The 15,837-nt window shown below is 43.1% G+C and overlaps 1 protein-coding gene across 1 annotated transcript; it reads left to right on the top strand.

Annotated features, from left to right (window-relative positions):
* Positions 1 to 330: 330 nt before the first annotated feature.
* On the top strand, positions 331 to 14,743 carry LOC311017901 (myosin-binding protein H-like). Its single transcript, XM_084016551.1, has 13 exons — positions 331 to 576; positions 2,038 to 2,163; positions 2,394 to 2,456; positions 3,084 to 3,215; positions 3,652 to 3,822; positions 6,918 to 7,006; positions 7,109 to 7,301; positions 7,584 to 7,723; positions 8,562 to 8,721; positions 9,045 to 9,181; positions 11,323 to 11,509; positions 11,867 to 11,928; positions 14,381 to 14,743. Exons 1-13 carry the CDS (start codon positions 348 to 350, stop codon positions 14,387 to 14,389), a joined length of 1,698 nt encoding a protein of 565 aa, XP_083872677.1. The 5' UTR covers positions 331 to 347; the 3' UTR covers positions 14,390 to 14,743.
* The last annotated feature ends 1,094 nt before the right edge of the window (positions 14,744 to 15,837 follow it).

The raw sequence follows: 15,837 nt of genomic DNA, 5'->3' as shown, positions 1-15,837 counted from the left end.
TACTAACATTCCTGTATGATAATTTATGAGGCTGTGTGAATGTTTTTTTTCATAGCAAAATGTTATTTGGCATGACTTACATGCAGATATAGTTGCTCGTACACATTTAAGAACCATGTTTGTTATTAAAACAAGGTCAGATTTTCCTGCCTGCATAGGTCACAGGTCCCAACAGCGCTGATGATGATGTGGCTGAAGTTGGCTTGGCAGGGGATAACGTTATTGAAGTCAGGGGATGGGTGGAGTGGGTGGAGTTCTCTAAAGCCCACCGGCCCCTCACGCTATATATATTAGTTAAGATCCCTCCTGGCTCCTTTATCCACAAGGACTGGCTGTCTGTTAGCACGATGCCAGGCAAACCTGCACCCATCAAGAAGGCTCCGTTGAAGAAGGCTGCCAAGAAGGCACCTGAGCCCATTCCGGTCCCAGAACCGGCTCCCGTAGAGGCTCCACCTGCAGAGGCTCCACCTGCAGAGGCTCCACCTGCAGAGGCTGCGTCTGTGGAAGCTGCTCCGGCACACGAGGGAGAGGCAGCCCCAGCAGAGGACACCCCCACTGCTGAAGGAGGCACCCCAGGTACCCTGGGAACTAAAGGCACCTTGAATAACTGCTAACTGTACTAATCTTTGTTATGAACACGTCTGAAATGTTGCTTTTACTTTCGGTTGAATTTTGAGAACACAGAAGCACCCTCTGTTGCTGTTGAGGTCTGAATAATACAGGCGAGATATCAGTATAATGTAACTCACCCACTTACTTACAACAGTTTAACTGGGAACTGATGAACTAAGTGGGTTGTTAAACACAGGGGAACTCCACAATACAAATCTGTCCTCATCTGCTGATGGACCCCAACTCATGAAGCAAAGGAGACACAACTGTTAAATCAGGGTGGATTCATGCCCTCATTCGGGGGGGCATTAATATCCTCTAATGCATCTCAATGTACAATATAAAACGCTGTGTGTGGTGAGTTTTGAAACATCACAGTTTTTTTTTTTAATTGCTAAACGACAGCGGGCACAACTGAAGTCACATGTGCAACACTGTCTGTGCAAAACTCTGCACACTTCTCTCCTGGCTTTAACCTCAGCCTGAGCAACTCTGTGGATTTATTTCACTTTGTTCAGATGTTAACACACCGCTGTCAAAACTGTAAACCACACATCAACACAGAATCATTTCAGTCTAGTGACTTTCAAACAATGATGATTGCAATTTTAGCTGAAAGCCTGAGCAGGTGTCTTGTTTTAGACTTGGTAGTGAACACATATATATAGTCATTTTATAATTGGACCCAAAAGCTGCTCCAACAGGAGGAAGAGGAAGTTCAGATGCAGGAAATGTTATTGTTAACATGGTTTTTCCAACAATAACATTAGTAAATGACGACAGACAAAATAAAAATGTATATCTATTTAGGGGAACTGCTGATTTTCATTCCTTTTTGTTTAACCTAAAAAAAAAAACTGGTTTGTTATAAAATACAAATTTCCATTTTATTTAAAAAAAAAAAGAATTGTGTGAAGTCACTCACATTATTGAAATTGTAAAGATGAAAAGTGTCTAACCTGTGTGGTGTTTGATGGTGATGGTGTTTTTCCTCTCAGTGTGTTCTGAGTGACAGTGTGTGTCGTCTCCATGACGATTGTTCACAGAATTCAGGAGAGTTTTGCAAATGTACTGTAGCTGCAGTTATGCCCAGTTACTTGCTCGTGATCCGTTGTGTTTACGAGTATTTCTGCTTGGAAAGTTCATCATGTGTATGTTTTCATATGACCATTTCATACCTAACCCATGTGGACGTGTGATCGTCTTCTATGTGGACTTGTTTTACAGTGTCTCAAAAAGTGACGCATTTTGGGACATTAATCCATTCTTGTCATTGTGAATACTGAAGGTTTCTGGTCTGTCCTGCTGCTTGCTCAGTGGAGTGTTTCATTATCAAACCATCTTGACATTGATTGATTTCCTCTGCATGACTAATGTCATAATGAAAGTAACTAATTGGATTTCCCTGCGGCATTTCACTACTAGCTGCTGCTCCCGCTGCAGACGCTCCCGCTGCAGACGCTCCCGCTGCAGACGCTCCCGCTGCAGACGCTCCTGCTGCAGACGCTCCTGCTACAGACAGTGCAGACGGTGCAGACGCTCCCAGAGATGGTAAACATCAACCACAACAGACAACCGTTCAACCACAAAATACATTGCAAACAAATGATGGCTGTTTTATTGAAAGTCCCATTGAACAAGTGTTACCCATCAGGCCTATTTTTACTGGATTCTTAACCAACCTTTAAACCTCCTGACATGCGACCAGTGTCATAGCGAAGCAAAGATGCTCTGTACATTTTTCTGTCTCCTAAATGACGTTCCTGCTTGTTTGATGCTAGCTGCTCCAGCAGAAGCTGACGTAGTTGAAGCGGCGCCAAAGGCGCCCACGCCACCTCCTGCAGGTAACACCGACTCATACTGCTCTGCTGTTAGCTGGTCCTGCTCTGTCAGTGTGCCACTGAACAGTTCCCTTCTAAACCCAAAGATATTCAGTTAACTATCATGGATGACAATGACAAGTATCACATTCTCACTTTTTAGAAGCTGGAAGTACAAATATTTGACATTTTGGCTTTAATGATGACTAACCCCAAACTCCATAAACAATATGCTTGCAGAGTATTCTCTGTCAAACGAAGAATTGTTCAGTTCTACTTCAGGTGACGACTTGTAATGGAAATGGGTGTACAGAAGTGTATACAGATAATCCTGCATAATTAGACCTGAAACGATAAGTCGATTAATTGATCAGTCGATTGTCCAAGGTAATAATATACAACTATTTGATAATTCCAAGCTAAAATCTTCTCAATCGTGTAGATGTGTTGACTAAATTGAATATTTCTGAGTTTTGGAACATTGGTTGGGCAAAACAAGGCATTTGAAGATGTCACTTAGAATGAAAAGAATCAGAAGCTGCAGCCTTACATGTAATCATGTTGTAGAAGGGAGAGGGCATTTTGAGTTTCAGCTCCTCTCACTGTCCACCTCAAACCTTCATGAACGTGTGCCGTGTGGACCTGGTTTAGTCCCCAGCGCTCCTCTGGACGTCTCTGTGGAGGATGTGCAGAAGTCCAGCCTCACCATTAAATGGAACCCGCCAGAGACCGTCGGAGACTCCAGGCTGGACGGATACGTGGTGGAGTACTGCAAGGATGGAAGTGAGTCTGCGTATGTGTGCATGTATGTGGTGCTGCACCTGTCCCCGGGGTGCCAGAGGGCAGATACACCCGGGCCGTATACGGCAGGCAGCGTTTCACCGGCTGTCACTGTACTGTATCTCCTCACACCACTTTTAGAAGCCCTCGTTTGCTCAGATGACAGCATGCCTTCTGTGATTTCATGATGGAGGCCAAGGTGTTCTTCTTACAGGCGGGTTGTGTGTAAACGTGTCGACAGGCGATAAACCACTTAGCATGTCCCATCAAGGGATGTTTTACACTTTCCATCCAGGAAAAGGTTTCAGGCGGTGTGCATGTATAAAAATATATTGCAGCCTTTAACAAGCTGTTTTGACACCTCTAACAATGTTGTTTTGTGTACTTCAAAGATGACAAACAAGCTGCATATTTGCTAGAAAACTATGTTTCCCTGCAGCAACGGACTGGGTTTCGGCTCAGGAGGAGATGATCCTGACTACCTGCTACCACATCAGGCATCTGACGACCGGAGACCTGCTGCATGTTCGCGTCGTGGCCGTGAACGCCGACGGAGGCCGCAGTGAACCTGGCACACTCGCTAAGCCTGTGCCCATCCATGAGATTGTTGGTGAGCAGCACAAAATGTGCAACAGATCACATATGAGTGTCTACTTTAAGGGGATTTCCAAACAGCCCAAGCTGCAACAGTAATATTCTATCCGTGGGGCTGGACATGAATGTGTAAAAAAAAAAAAAGTCAATTTCTCTACAAAAGTTCCAGCAAAGGTAAAGAAAACTTCTAAAATGTCCGCCTCAAAACTCTCTAGCTGTCTCAAATTAAATTAAATTTTATTTATAGTGTCACATCACAACAAAAGTTATCTCAGGACACTTTCACATCCAGCAGGACTAGAACACGCTCATGACATTAAAGTCCCAACATCACCCAGGAGAAAGTGTCACAGCGCGACAGTGGTGAGAAAAAAATTAAAATAAAACTGTCCTGTAACTTATGACCTATCTTTAAAATGCTCAAGTTGCAAGCGGGGTGGCAGAGGTGGTATTAACAGCCGGGTGCATAAGATGGACTGCACAGATGTGTGCACATAAATCATACAGGTGCAGACAAGACCTTTCATTAGCTGTAAATCATGCTAACACTTGTGCACACGCCTTCAGTCCTTCAAATACGAAGGTGAAGCACTCACACATGTTCACTCATGTTTAAATCAAATGAATAAAAACTATTGTTGTCTATGGATGGTTGTTTCTTGCTGGTAGTGCCCTAAATGATGTATAATTAAGTTGATTCGCTTAACATTTATGAAAATCAATGATTAAAAAGTGCTTCACAAAAACAAAACATGCTTAAACATGAACATGGAAACATTAGAATCAAATTCCAAGAGCAAAATAAGGAAAGGGGACTTATATAATACCAATTCATACTTATAATATAAGTAAGTAAAGTAATAACTAACATATGTATTTTGGATGACAGCTTGAACAATAATTTACAATTAAAATCTTGTCTGCAGTTGTCTAGATCCAAAATGGCTCCTGCTGCGTCCGTCTCCAAGATGATTTAATGGACTTAGAGTCAGGCGAAAGGAAAACGTTTGGCTAATGGGCCGTCTGGCAGCCATATTTTCAACCCTGTCAGTGTGACCTCACTGTCACTTTCTCACTCAAATTTATGCCAGCGGTTCTCTAGCTGTCCTGTCACCCTGCAGGTATCACTTAATGTCTCCCAATAAATAGACATGACCGTTTCTCATCATACCCTTTTGAAATTCACTTGAAAGTCACCTTTATGTGATTACATATATTAACCACTATCCCTATTTTGCAGGTTTGAGTTATGAATGGCAGAAAATGGCCTTAAAATACACACAAACCCTCATTTTCTATCATCTCCCTACTATTGAGGGTAAAAAAGACACTGCCAACCTCGCGCTTGTTTAAACTGACGTCGGTTTCACAGGAGCCGTGAATTTTCATCGGCGTTCACACAGAGTCACATTGACATAGTGCCTACCGGGGCTGACGTGCCCCAGTTATCCACTTTCAGAAGGGCAGCTTAATGTCTCTGAGCATATTTCCTGCTCGCGGTTCAAACTGCTGCGAACAAACTGGAAACTAAAGTGGAGAAGTGCTGGTCAGCTGAGGTGGAGCGTAACATTAGCCTAATTGATGGATTCTAGGTGGCTTGGTTGGGGGTAAATCCAGCTGTCAGTCCCACGCCGTGCCGACCAATCGCCCGTCTACGTTCACCAGCTTCTGATAAAGACACTCTGTCCTGCATATGCTGAAAGCCCCCCCAACAAAGACACTTTATCCAGATACAAAGGCAGATTATGAGTTGTTTGCGGGTGGACTTGCTGCCTGCTGGATGCTGTAATACCAGCAACACTTCTGAGCATTACTGGGAAGAGTGGTGATTAGCAGGGATTACTGGTTGAGCCAAATCTGGAGGCAGACCTTATCCTCACGGGGAGCGGTGGTTCCAGGGGGCCGGATCTCAGGCCTCTGAGGCAATGATATCGTGACAAATTTCAGGACGAGAAGGATGAGACACGCCGGCGGGAAATTAGAAGCGGAGCAAAAAGCGGTGACAGGAGGTCGATGGGGAGTGAGATAAGAGGACATTCTGAGCGGGAGCACCAGAGGCTGCAGCGATGGAGGATAGTGGCTCGGTTTTATGTGTCCTTTAAGCCCAGAGAGCTTTTCAGACATTTGCTGCTTATGCAGAAACATGCAAGGGATGCTTTTCTTGATATTTAGCAGCCAGCCATCCAGCATAGTGGGAATAAGAAAACACTCAACCAGCCACTGTGCAATGTCATCCGTATCATTTTATCCACAGCTAGGACACAACGACAGTGATTGCCGTTGATTTGCAGTTTCCAATCTGGTGCACCTCGGTGTTTATATGTGATGTCAGTGTGATGACATCTTCCCGCTGCTACTGTGCCTGTGACACGTGTCAGAGTTGATTAAGTTCAGTTTCTCATCACCAAAGCTATTTTAAGAGCTGCTTGATCTCGGGGTCTTCCTCTTTTGCCTCTCTGCCGGATACTGTAAGATTCTTCTTTCTTTAGCTACATTTCCTATTTATGAATACTCATAATGGTCAATCAGACTGGGACGTGGGTTTATTTTTGACTTTAATAACCACACAGGTGGTGGTGGACTCTCAGTGGATCGATGAAATGTTTAGTCTCTAAAATAGTCATTTAGAATTTCTCAGAGCCCACATTGATGACTTCAATTGGCTTGTTTCATCTGAGAATCCAAAAACAGATAGTTAATAAGATAGTTAATGCACTATTTATATGCCAAAGAAAATTGTCCCATTTTAAAAGCTGAAACCACAAAAAGTTTGGGCATTTTTATTAAAAATTGACTGAAATGATGAATCGGTTATCAAAATAGTTAATTCCATTACTCAACTTTACAGCTCAGAAACGATAATCATCATCCTTTTTAAAAGAACGTAAAAGGAAATATTCCCATCAAAAATATAAAGTTTTTAAAATAGATTTTTTGATGACATATTTGGATCATTGATCATTTAACCTGGATTCATTTGAACTCCTTCACTCTACATAACCCCACTTTGTAGACATGTGTTGTTAACTGATGTTTTCAAGTGGCTGATGTATTTATCGTATTTATACGTAATAATGCAAAGATAAACTGACTTTACTTCTTGTTTTTCAGAGCTTCCAAAGATCCGCCTTCCCCGTATTCTCAAGTCCCGCTACGTCAAGCAGGTTGGAGAGCAGATCAACCTGGTCATCCCCTTCTTTGTGAGTCGGCACCGACACATCTGTCTAGTCTACGGATAAACGTTGCAGACGTCACACTTTACCCCGTATCATCTCATCCCTTGTCGTTCTCCCACTCCTCAGGGAAACCCCAAACCTGAGGTGGACTGGCTGAAGGACGGTCAGCCTGTGGATGCGAGGGTCAACATCAGGAACAGCGACATAGACAGCATCATGTTCATCCGCTCGGCTCAGAGGGAGGACTCCGGTGTCTATGAGATGACCATTAAAGTGGACAGCTTTGAAGACAAAGTCTACTTCACCCTTCAGATTGTGGGTAAGTTGCACAATGCTGGTGTTTACACGCCAACAACGTGACAGGTTTGAATATGGACTCATTTCAGGTCCTCCCTGCTGCTCCGCTGGTTGTGCAGCCGGCTTGTTGACTTCAAAGCACTAACATACAGTACATCACACCTGTAACAATGATGACCTTTGACCCTGCTGTCAGCGGCTGGTGTTAAAATGCACGGCCTCATATCAGAGCATACAAATGGTTCAGTTTTCCTCTTGGGAGCGGAACACGCTGGTTATGATGTACTGTAATGTGTCTCCTCAGACCGGCCCGGCAGTCCTGCCAGTGTGAAGCTGGTGGACACCTGGGGGGTCAACGCCGCCCTGGAATGGACCCCTCCCAAGGATAATGGCAACACAGAGATTACTGGATACACCATCCAGAAGGCCGACAGAAGGAATGGGGTATGACAGATGTTCACGTACAAATACAGCAGGCCATGTGACATACGTTTTGATTAATTGGTTCTGATTTTGTCCCACTGATGCTGATAGTGCCACCACAACACTAGACAGGTGTATTGTATATGATCTGACCTGTGAGGCTTTAATTATATCCCCCATTATAACTGTTTTCTGTTCGGTATCTACATTGTTTAATTCACTGTGATAGAGAGTGGGAGTCAAGGACTACATGATGACAAATCACAGACCTTCGTCAACTGCTGAGCAAATTTCAGCTATTATGTTTTTTAATCAGTGACGTTTCAAGTCACTTCGTCGAGAAGATTTACATCAAACAGAATACAATTATACTTAAACTGTGAATCAAGACTTTAAAGTAGATCTTCCCCGAACTAAACGCAGTATTTAAACATCAAGTCCTCCTGTCCCCCCTTTCTAATCAGAGGGCCTAGATTACTTTTCACTGGAGTTTACATCACAGTCTATCAAAATGCTAATGAGCCTTCTTTAACGTTGTGACTCGTGGTCCTGGAAGGGAACTAGCAGAGAAGTAAGAGGATACCTCTGCCAGGGAGCGCTGAAAACATTTAACAACTACCAGAACAGAACTTATAACACCACGCAGGCTACATTCGTTGGCAAGGACGCACACACACCTCATCACTCCCCGTCTCTTTTATACACGGTGGTGTAGTGAGTAGCCTAAAATAGCCATCCTCATCCTCATCTGCCAGATATCAGGCTAATGGGTTGATTGACAGCCCACTGGTGTTAACCAATCCAATGAGGGCACATAAAAGTATGGTTTCCTATGAGTCGGTTGTGTCTCCACCGGCAGGAATGGTACTCGGTGCTGGAGCACTGCCGCAGGCTCACCGCCACCATCACACACCTGGTGATGGGCAACGTGTACTCCTTCAGAGTGTTCGCTGAGAACCGAGTGGGCATCAGCGAGCAGAGCACCGTCACCAACGGGGTGGCCACCATCCAGAAGACAGGTGACCATCATTCTTCCCTAAATACTCCCGAGGTCATTTGTTGACATGATGAAATGTCTCGAGTGTGTGGTTGTGCGTGTTTAGAGTCTTGACGAGTGGAAATGGCCTCGGCACTGCTTCAATTATAAGTGGGCAGCTCTCTTGGCCAGTGTGAAAAGCTGAAGTGATGGACGAGAGAACATTTTTTTTTTTAGCTAAAGCATCACTGTAGCATTCACTCTCAGACACGAGTTAAATGCCCCGTGCAATCAGTCATTTACTCCCTTAAATAAGTGCACAGGTACTGTAAGGAGAGGTCGTGACCTTATTCCATGTGTTCACAGGGAGAGACTTCAACCTTCCTGAATACCAGGAGCACGACTACAGCGAGGCCCCCAGGTTCACCATACCCCTCACTGACCGCGCTGCCACTATAGGTTACACCACCAAGCTGCTGTGCTCCGTCCGTGGACGCCCCAAGGTCAGAGACTCATTTGCACTTTGCACAGAAGCCATCATGATATAGTTTCATGTCTCACGGACCCCGTCTGTACCCTTTTCACGTCACTCGACTGCTAATGTATGAAGTCGAATGTTACGATACAGTTGTTTTTCTATGTTTAAAGAGTTTTGTTCTTAATTGGGACGCCTTGATAAATAATTTGACCGTTCAAATGAGGTATTAACGTCACTGCTATAAACATCCGCTAGAAGCTGGGCAGAGCACGCACTGGTATGTCGACGTGAGGTTTCAGTATGTCCCTCACTGTTCTTGTCGGCTGCTGCGATGGTTAAACATATCTGTGCAGTTGTCAGGGTGACGCAGACGGCTTAGGTGGCCGGCCATGGTGGAAATGCAGTTGGTTAATCGTCCCAGCTGTCTTTGACTTCTCAGCAAGGACAGACGCAGCCGAGCAGTCGGCACATGCCATTGTATTTGAGGCAAATTAAACAAGAACCGATGTTGACTGCAGCCTGAATTTGATGACAAAAACCAACACAAGGACTCAAGTGAAGGGGGATTGTTTTAATGTGGCGTGTGTGGGCAATCGCCAGAGTATAGTATAGTATGTGTTTGGTTTATGCATTGAAACATTGGCTCATCAGAGGTGCTCCCAGACGGAGTAGACCCACTATGTCCTAACGAGTCGCTGTGCATGAGCAGGCAAACATAGCCGTCGCAGCTTTGTGAAATCCCATCCACTGATCATCTACAGGAAACCACAACCAGAGACATCCATACCTCACTCTGAAGTCCACCCCTCTTTAATATATCTCCCTCAAACACTTTAAGATCTCTTTCTTTGTATAACATCTATAAATGAAATGATTTCACACGTTGGACACTTGTTTAATAGCATGCCTGTGGTTATGGGCTCTGGCTTAGAGTCCATTGAGCTTGCTGAGGGTGGGGATGGCAGAAAGGCATGTAGCGTGATAAGTAGCCCTGCCTGTCTGATAGAGGTGTCACATATAGAGGCAGAGACCACACGGATGGCTGTTAGAGAGAATGGCGAGATAAGCGGGGGAAGACAAAGAAGAGATAGTGATAAGAAGCATTAGCCGATTGGCTTGTCACGTCTAAGTGGAGATGCTGCTGTATCAATGAAGGTCCTATTTTTGCTGCCCGTCCAGACTAGAGCACTGTTATCAGTGTGACTGCCTGTCAGTGTAACGTCCACACACACGGATGCCCAAAGACAGAAATGTGACGGGAAAAGAGAGAGAAAGGAAGATTAAGACAACATGAATGTGGGTATTGCCATTGTCTTTACCCTGTCCATTAAGCAAGACTATGGGCTGTATTTCTTTTCTTTTTTTGCAGAACACAGTGTCAACTGATATTTCATAAGAATTCATCCTATGGGGACCATGACTATTTGTGGTGGACAGACAACAACACTACAAAACATGAGCCATGCTAGCTGAAAATCCTTTTTTCCCAAAAACCATGCCTTTGCTGGCCGATTCCTGATTCCATGCACTGATGCACTGATCCAAACTGTGATAACATCTGATCGTGGATTTTGGAGTGACACACCTAACTTCAACTCATATAAAACCTGCAGGTCTACCTGCCAAGGCCCAAATACACATGATCTCCTGCCCAGGATTTAAAGGTCTCCCTCATTTTCATCATCCATCAGAAAGGGCAAAGGAGATGAAGAAGATTCAATGGATGACGTTAGTTTTCACTTGTGTTTGCTCAGCTTAATTAATCAAGTTAAAGTTTTTAAATCAAAGCCTTAGGTGTTAGAGGATGCCCCTTCACGTCCCGGTACATGTGTAACAATGTCAAACTTTAAAAATAGAAGTCAATTCAATGAATATTACTAAATTTATGAGTTTATAGGCCAGAGCTTAGATAGAAAACTAAAACCACACAATGTTTTTTTGGGGGTTTTTTTGTGCCTCGGTTCAAACTTAAAAGATGTGCCTGAATAAAATTCCCATTAAATGTAAGATGTGATATTTGACACTGGGACTCTCGATCGCTGCTCATCTTTCACAAAAGCAGCACAGTTGCGGATTTCATTTCAAAACATCAGCATGAGCGGAGAGGAAATGTTTTGTGTGGATTTATAGTCATATAGTCACAAATGTCTCCCCTCATGCTCTCAGCCTCAGATCGAGTGGATGAAGAATGACGCCACCATTGGAGCCGACCCCAGGTTTCGTCAGAACTTCACCGAGGGCATTTGCTCCCTGGAGATCCGTAAGCCCGGCAACTTCGAGAGCGGCGTGTACACCTGCAGAGCCACCAACCACCTGGGAGAGGACGCCGTCTCCTGCAAGCTGGAGGTCAAACGTACGTCTCTGCAGTCAAGTGAAGGTCAAAGTTTTAGTGTGAATCTTCTCATTTTAGATGAGCAGATAAGTACCACTTCCATGTATGCTAAATATGAATCTAAAACCAGCAACTGCTTAGCTTTGAATAAAGACTGGAAGCATGTATCGACCTTTTCACGAATTGTCAACAAGAAAAGGAATAAGCATATTTGCCAAAATGTCAAACTACTCCTTTAAAGGTGGAACATTTGGAAGAACCTTTTAATGAGTTTGAATGATGATTAGAGCTTCCACAACCCCAAATTTTAACTAATAATATATCACAACTTGAATCCATTGAAAAGCATAAATACATTGTAAATTCCTCTTCCGGCAGAGGTTATTCTTCTGGAGCCTGAAAAGGAGAAGATATATAAACCAGCAGCCAAAACTCCCGAGGTAAGGAACAGAGAAATATATCCCCTCCAGTGTAACAGAGATTATTTTGTTGTCCAGTTTTTTGGACACAAACGTGTCACTAGTGGGAGCACATTTCATCGCTTTATGTCTTTCTCCATATTCTCCTGAATAAAATATCCTCTAATGTGCCTCCACTAACACTAACACTGCTGTGCTGACCAGCCAGGGTTTGCAGTGTGCATTCAGGACGTCAAATTAAAACCAATAACAGCTCATTTGTCCTTCCCTCTTGCCGTCCTCTGTGCATCCCGTCGGTGCTCCCTCCTCAGCCCTGCTTTTGGATGTGGTAATGTGGCAAAGATTAACGTCAGTCAGATTGAAATACCAAATTTGCTGTTTTTACAGTGTTAATGGTTCTATTTATAACCACTACGAGACACGTTCATGTTTTTGTTTTGACACGTATAGGAATCTTTGATTTAAGCTTTTCAAATGCTCGAGTGGTGTAGCTTGTCGTGGACTGCCAGGAGGCTTTAGTGTCAATTTAACTGCTGGCAAAAGATGCGTCATTGAAATATTTTTTTTAATTTGTCAATTGGAGACGGTGGCAATATTTTAAAAAGTAAAAAGAGGGGGGAAATTGTTTTTTGGGGGGGACAAAGACATTTGAGCGAAATGGAGCCAATCAATACTGATAACACTTGTATAGATTTGACTGTTTTCCATTTTCTGTAAAATCAATTATCAAAGAAATCCCACTTGCTTTTTTATGATCTTTTGACATTAGCCGTAATATAAGTCAGGGAATATCAGGATATTTTTAAAAAGTCTTTTACAGCCAGTCAAGGGATTTGATCATTTATTTTGGGCCAAGTCATGTAATATCGGGGAAATTGGTTTGTAGTATGTTTACATTTTAATTGCAATTTAGGAAAGTGTTATATTTCCCATGTTTTATTCACCAAATTTTGTGAGTGGTCGTTATGGTTACTTGGTTTTTCAGTGCCAATTTACTGCTCTTACAAATAACACAACAAATGTGTACTGTTCAAGCAACTTTAAGTTTTGTACTTAATGCTCACAAATGAATGGGTTTAAAATACTGTGGCTGTTTTTTGCTCCACAAAGGTGACCTGGTTTTACTGTTCATTATAGGTAATGGGATTTCAGCTAAAGAGGCCAATATATTTCGAGCCAGTATATTTCGAGTCTCATTGATCTGAGTGTGTGACCGATAAATTCAGACTTGGATTGGACTTTAAGTGTGAGTTTGATAGTTGTTCTATTCATCAGGGATTGATTGAGGATTGGGTAACTGATCCACAAATGGTCATTTTGTACGTGAAGTATTACTTTAACCTTGAATCGAGGGCCTCAACTCCTGGGCTAAGTTGTTTCACATTAGCAAATAAACTGGATGCGACTGTTATACCGCTATACTACATGCACACTACAAAGCTGACCTTGAGTGTGGTCAGGGAGTCGTGTGTGTTCACACTATACTGCAACTGGTGTCACATGCCTGCCTGACCAGACCCCCCCTCCCCAGCTTGGCTCAAGTGATCACATCCTAATGCATCCTCCATGTGCTGGGATGTATTCGCACCTGTATTTACAGCTGTCCGCCTGCGATCACGTTACCAAAGGCGCATGCTCGTGCCCGGGTGTGAACTGCGCTCTGCAGATGATGTGATCTTGCTTGTGTGAGTTTCAGGGTGCAATCCAATGAGGCGCGGTGACGTCAGCAGTGCGGCGCTCCGCGGCTTCTGAAAGTTACTCCAGATGATTTGACACGAAGGCAAACAAACTCACATTAACAGGAAGACATCAGGAGTGTCGCGAGGAGAGGGGAGAGCGGCAGATGATCCTTGATGGAAACTACTCAGTAGAGCTCTCTGTCAATCACACACACACACAAGCGCGCACGCACACACACACAAAACCACAAACAAATCCGCACATACTTTAAAGGTGCTATTGACAACATTGATAACATCCAGCCTCTAGATGTCGCACTCCCCCTCCCATTGCATTCACCTAACAACAGCTGTTGCTCAAAGCGCATGCGCCCTCAATGAGTTGCCAATGTTCATGTTAGCTAAAAGCTAGCTTTGACGATATCTTACCAGTCAAGAAGAAAAGTAGCCACCTCGGCTTTTCAGTCCTTGAAACTCCTTCAGCTGACTCCGACGTTCAAACGCTGAACCAATGTTCACTCTGGTCTTGCTCCTCCTTTTGTCACTCAGCACTTGGGACCGGTTCCGAAATGCAGCACGATAACCGTCAAACTCAGACATTTTTCCGTTTTTTTCCCATACTAACAAAAGACACCCAAAGACTCTTGACCCCTGACTACGCAGAGATACCACGTGATACCAACATCGTTATTCTATTGGCTCAAAAGCCTTGCTTGAAGTGTGTGTGTGTATGTGTGTGTGTGTGTGTGTGTAAGATAAATCTCATCAGCACTTTCTGTGTTTTTTTTGTACAGAGCGCTTGAAGAGGTGAGAGGAAAGAGTCGTTGCTGTCTGTGCAGCAGTGTGTACATAATGAAGAAAGGGACAACATCTTTATATCCATCTCTACCCCGTCCCGACTCACCCACTCCTGCCAGGAACAGGGAAGACCTACCAACCCATCCCAGTTTGCCAAATGTTGCTCTGTGTTTTAGTTAGTGACATGTAAGTTAGCCTATATTTAAAAAAAAATGTCTCCCCTGCCCACGTCCCTGTGCTGTTTGTTAAAGTATATTGATGATGTATGTATGTGTGTACTACTCAATACAACAGTCAACCATTAGACATGCAATTGCAAAGACTGTATGAATGTTTAATAAACGTTGTATTTTACTACATATGTGGATTTGTACACAAATTTCACACATTGCCACACTGTTTTGTTTGGATGCAAGTTTTTGTAAATATGGTATAACAATAAGAAAAAAGAGCCGCTGGCTTTTACAGGCTGGCAAGGTGGCATTGTGACTAAAAATCTAACAATTACAACAACAACAAAAAAGTTATCCAGCCAGGCAGGTAGTTTTGGGTTTATCAACAATCTAATAAAAATTAACTAATAATACAGGTAGTAGAATTTGTTAGATTGTTCTTTTTACATAACAATTCCTGTCTGAAGTAACTGTGTGTTTCTTTCCTGTGACTAAAAATTACATGCAGTAGGTTTATTTACTTTGATTAATAATAGTTTTCTTTGAAGGCAACATATGTGTAACATCATTTTACAGGTTGTTTTCTTTTCCCAACTTAATAAATTGCCATAAATAATTATATTATCCATACTAAGACAATCTCAATGCGTAAAATAAGCACACATTTTGATGTGTAGTCAGTTCAGTATAGTCCCAGTATTCAGGGTGCTGGGATCAGAGATAATCAGATTTTCTGTGTAATACTGACACCCTATGGTGAGTAGTGTGCTACGAAACCAGTGACAGAGGAACAGAACACGCGACACTTCAGCCTTACAGGAAGTCACAGGTTATCAGGGCATGAAAACATCTGCACGTCTCTTCTTAGATAGCCACTCTTCATGAACACTTGACAATATGCATGAACATTTAGATCCTCAAATGTTAACATGTATGTAGAAGATTCAATGGGAACTTAGTTAACTGCATTTGCATGTTTAGAGAGTGACACTGAGCTGAAGAAAGGATGTCACTGATGTCTGTGGTTCAGGGGCTGGGTTCACAGGAAAAAAACAACCTCTAGCTTCTGCTCATGTTCCCAATCACACAACGCCCACACTTAAAAAAAGATACACTGTGAGGCTGGTATACACATATATAATGGAAATTAGTGTCTTCTTAAAGATGTAACAGAATAGTGGAATAGTAATATGTCTTGACCCTGATGAAGGCCACGAGCTGAAATGTGCTGATCGTACAATAAAGTTGTTCTGTGTACTTCAAGTGTTGCAGGCGTTTTG

Source organism: Eutrigla gurnardus, assembly GCF_963514095.1.
Source record: "Eutrigla gurnardus genome assembly, chromosome: 8".
In the NCBI taxonomy this organism is placed as follows: Eukaryota; Metazoa; Chordata; class Actinopteri; order Perciformes; family Triglidae; genus Eutrigla; species Eutrigla gurnardus.
The sequence above is the reverse complement of the archived record's forward strand: the minus strand, read 5'-3'. Positions and strand labels throughout refer to the sequence as shown.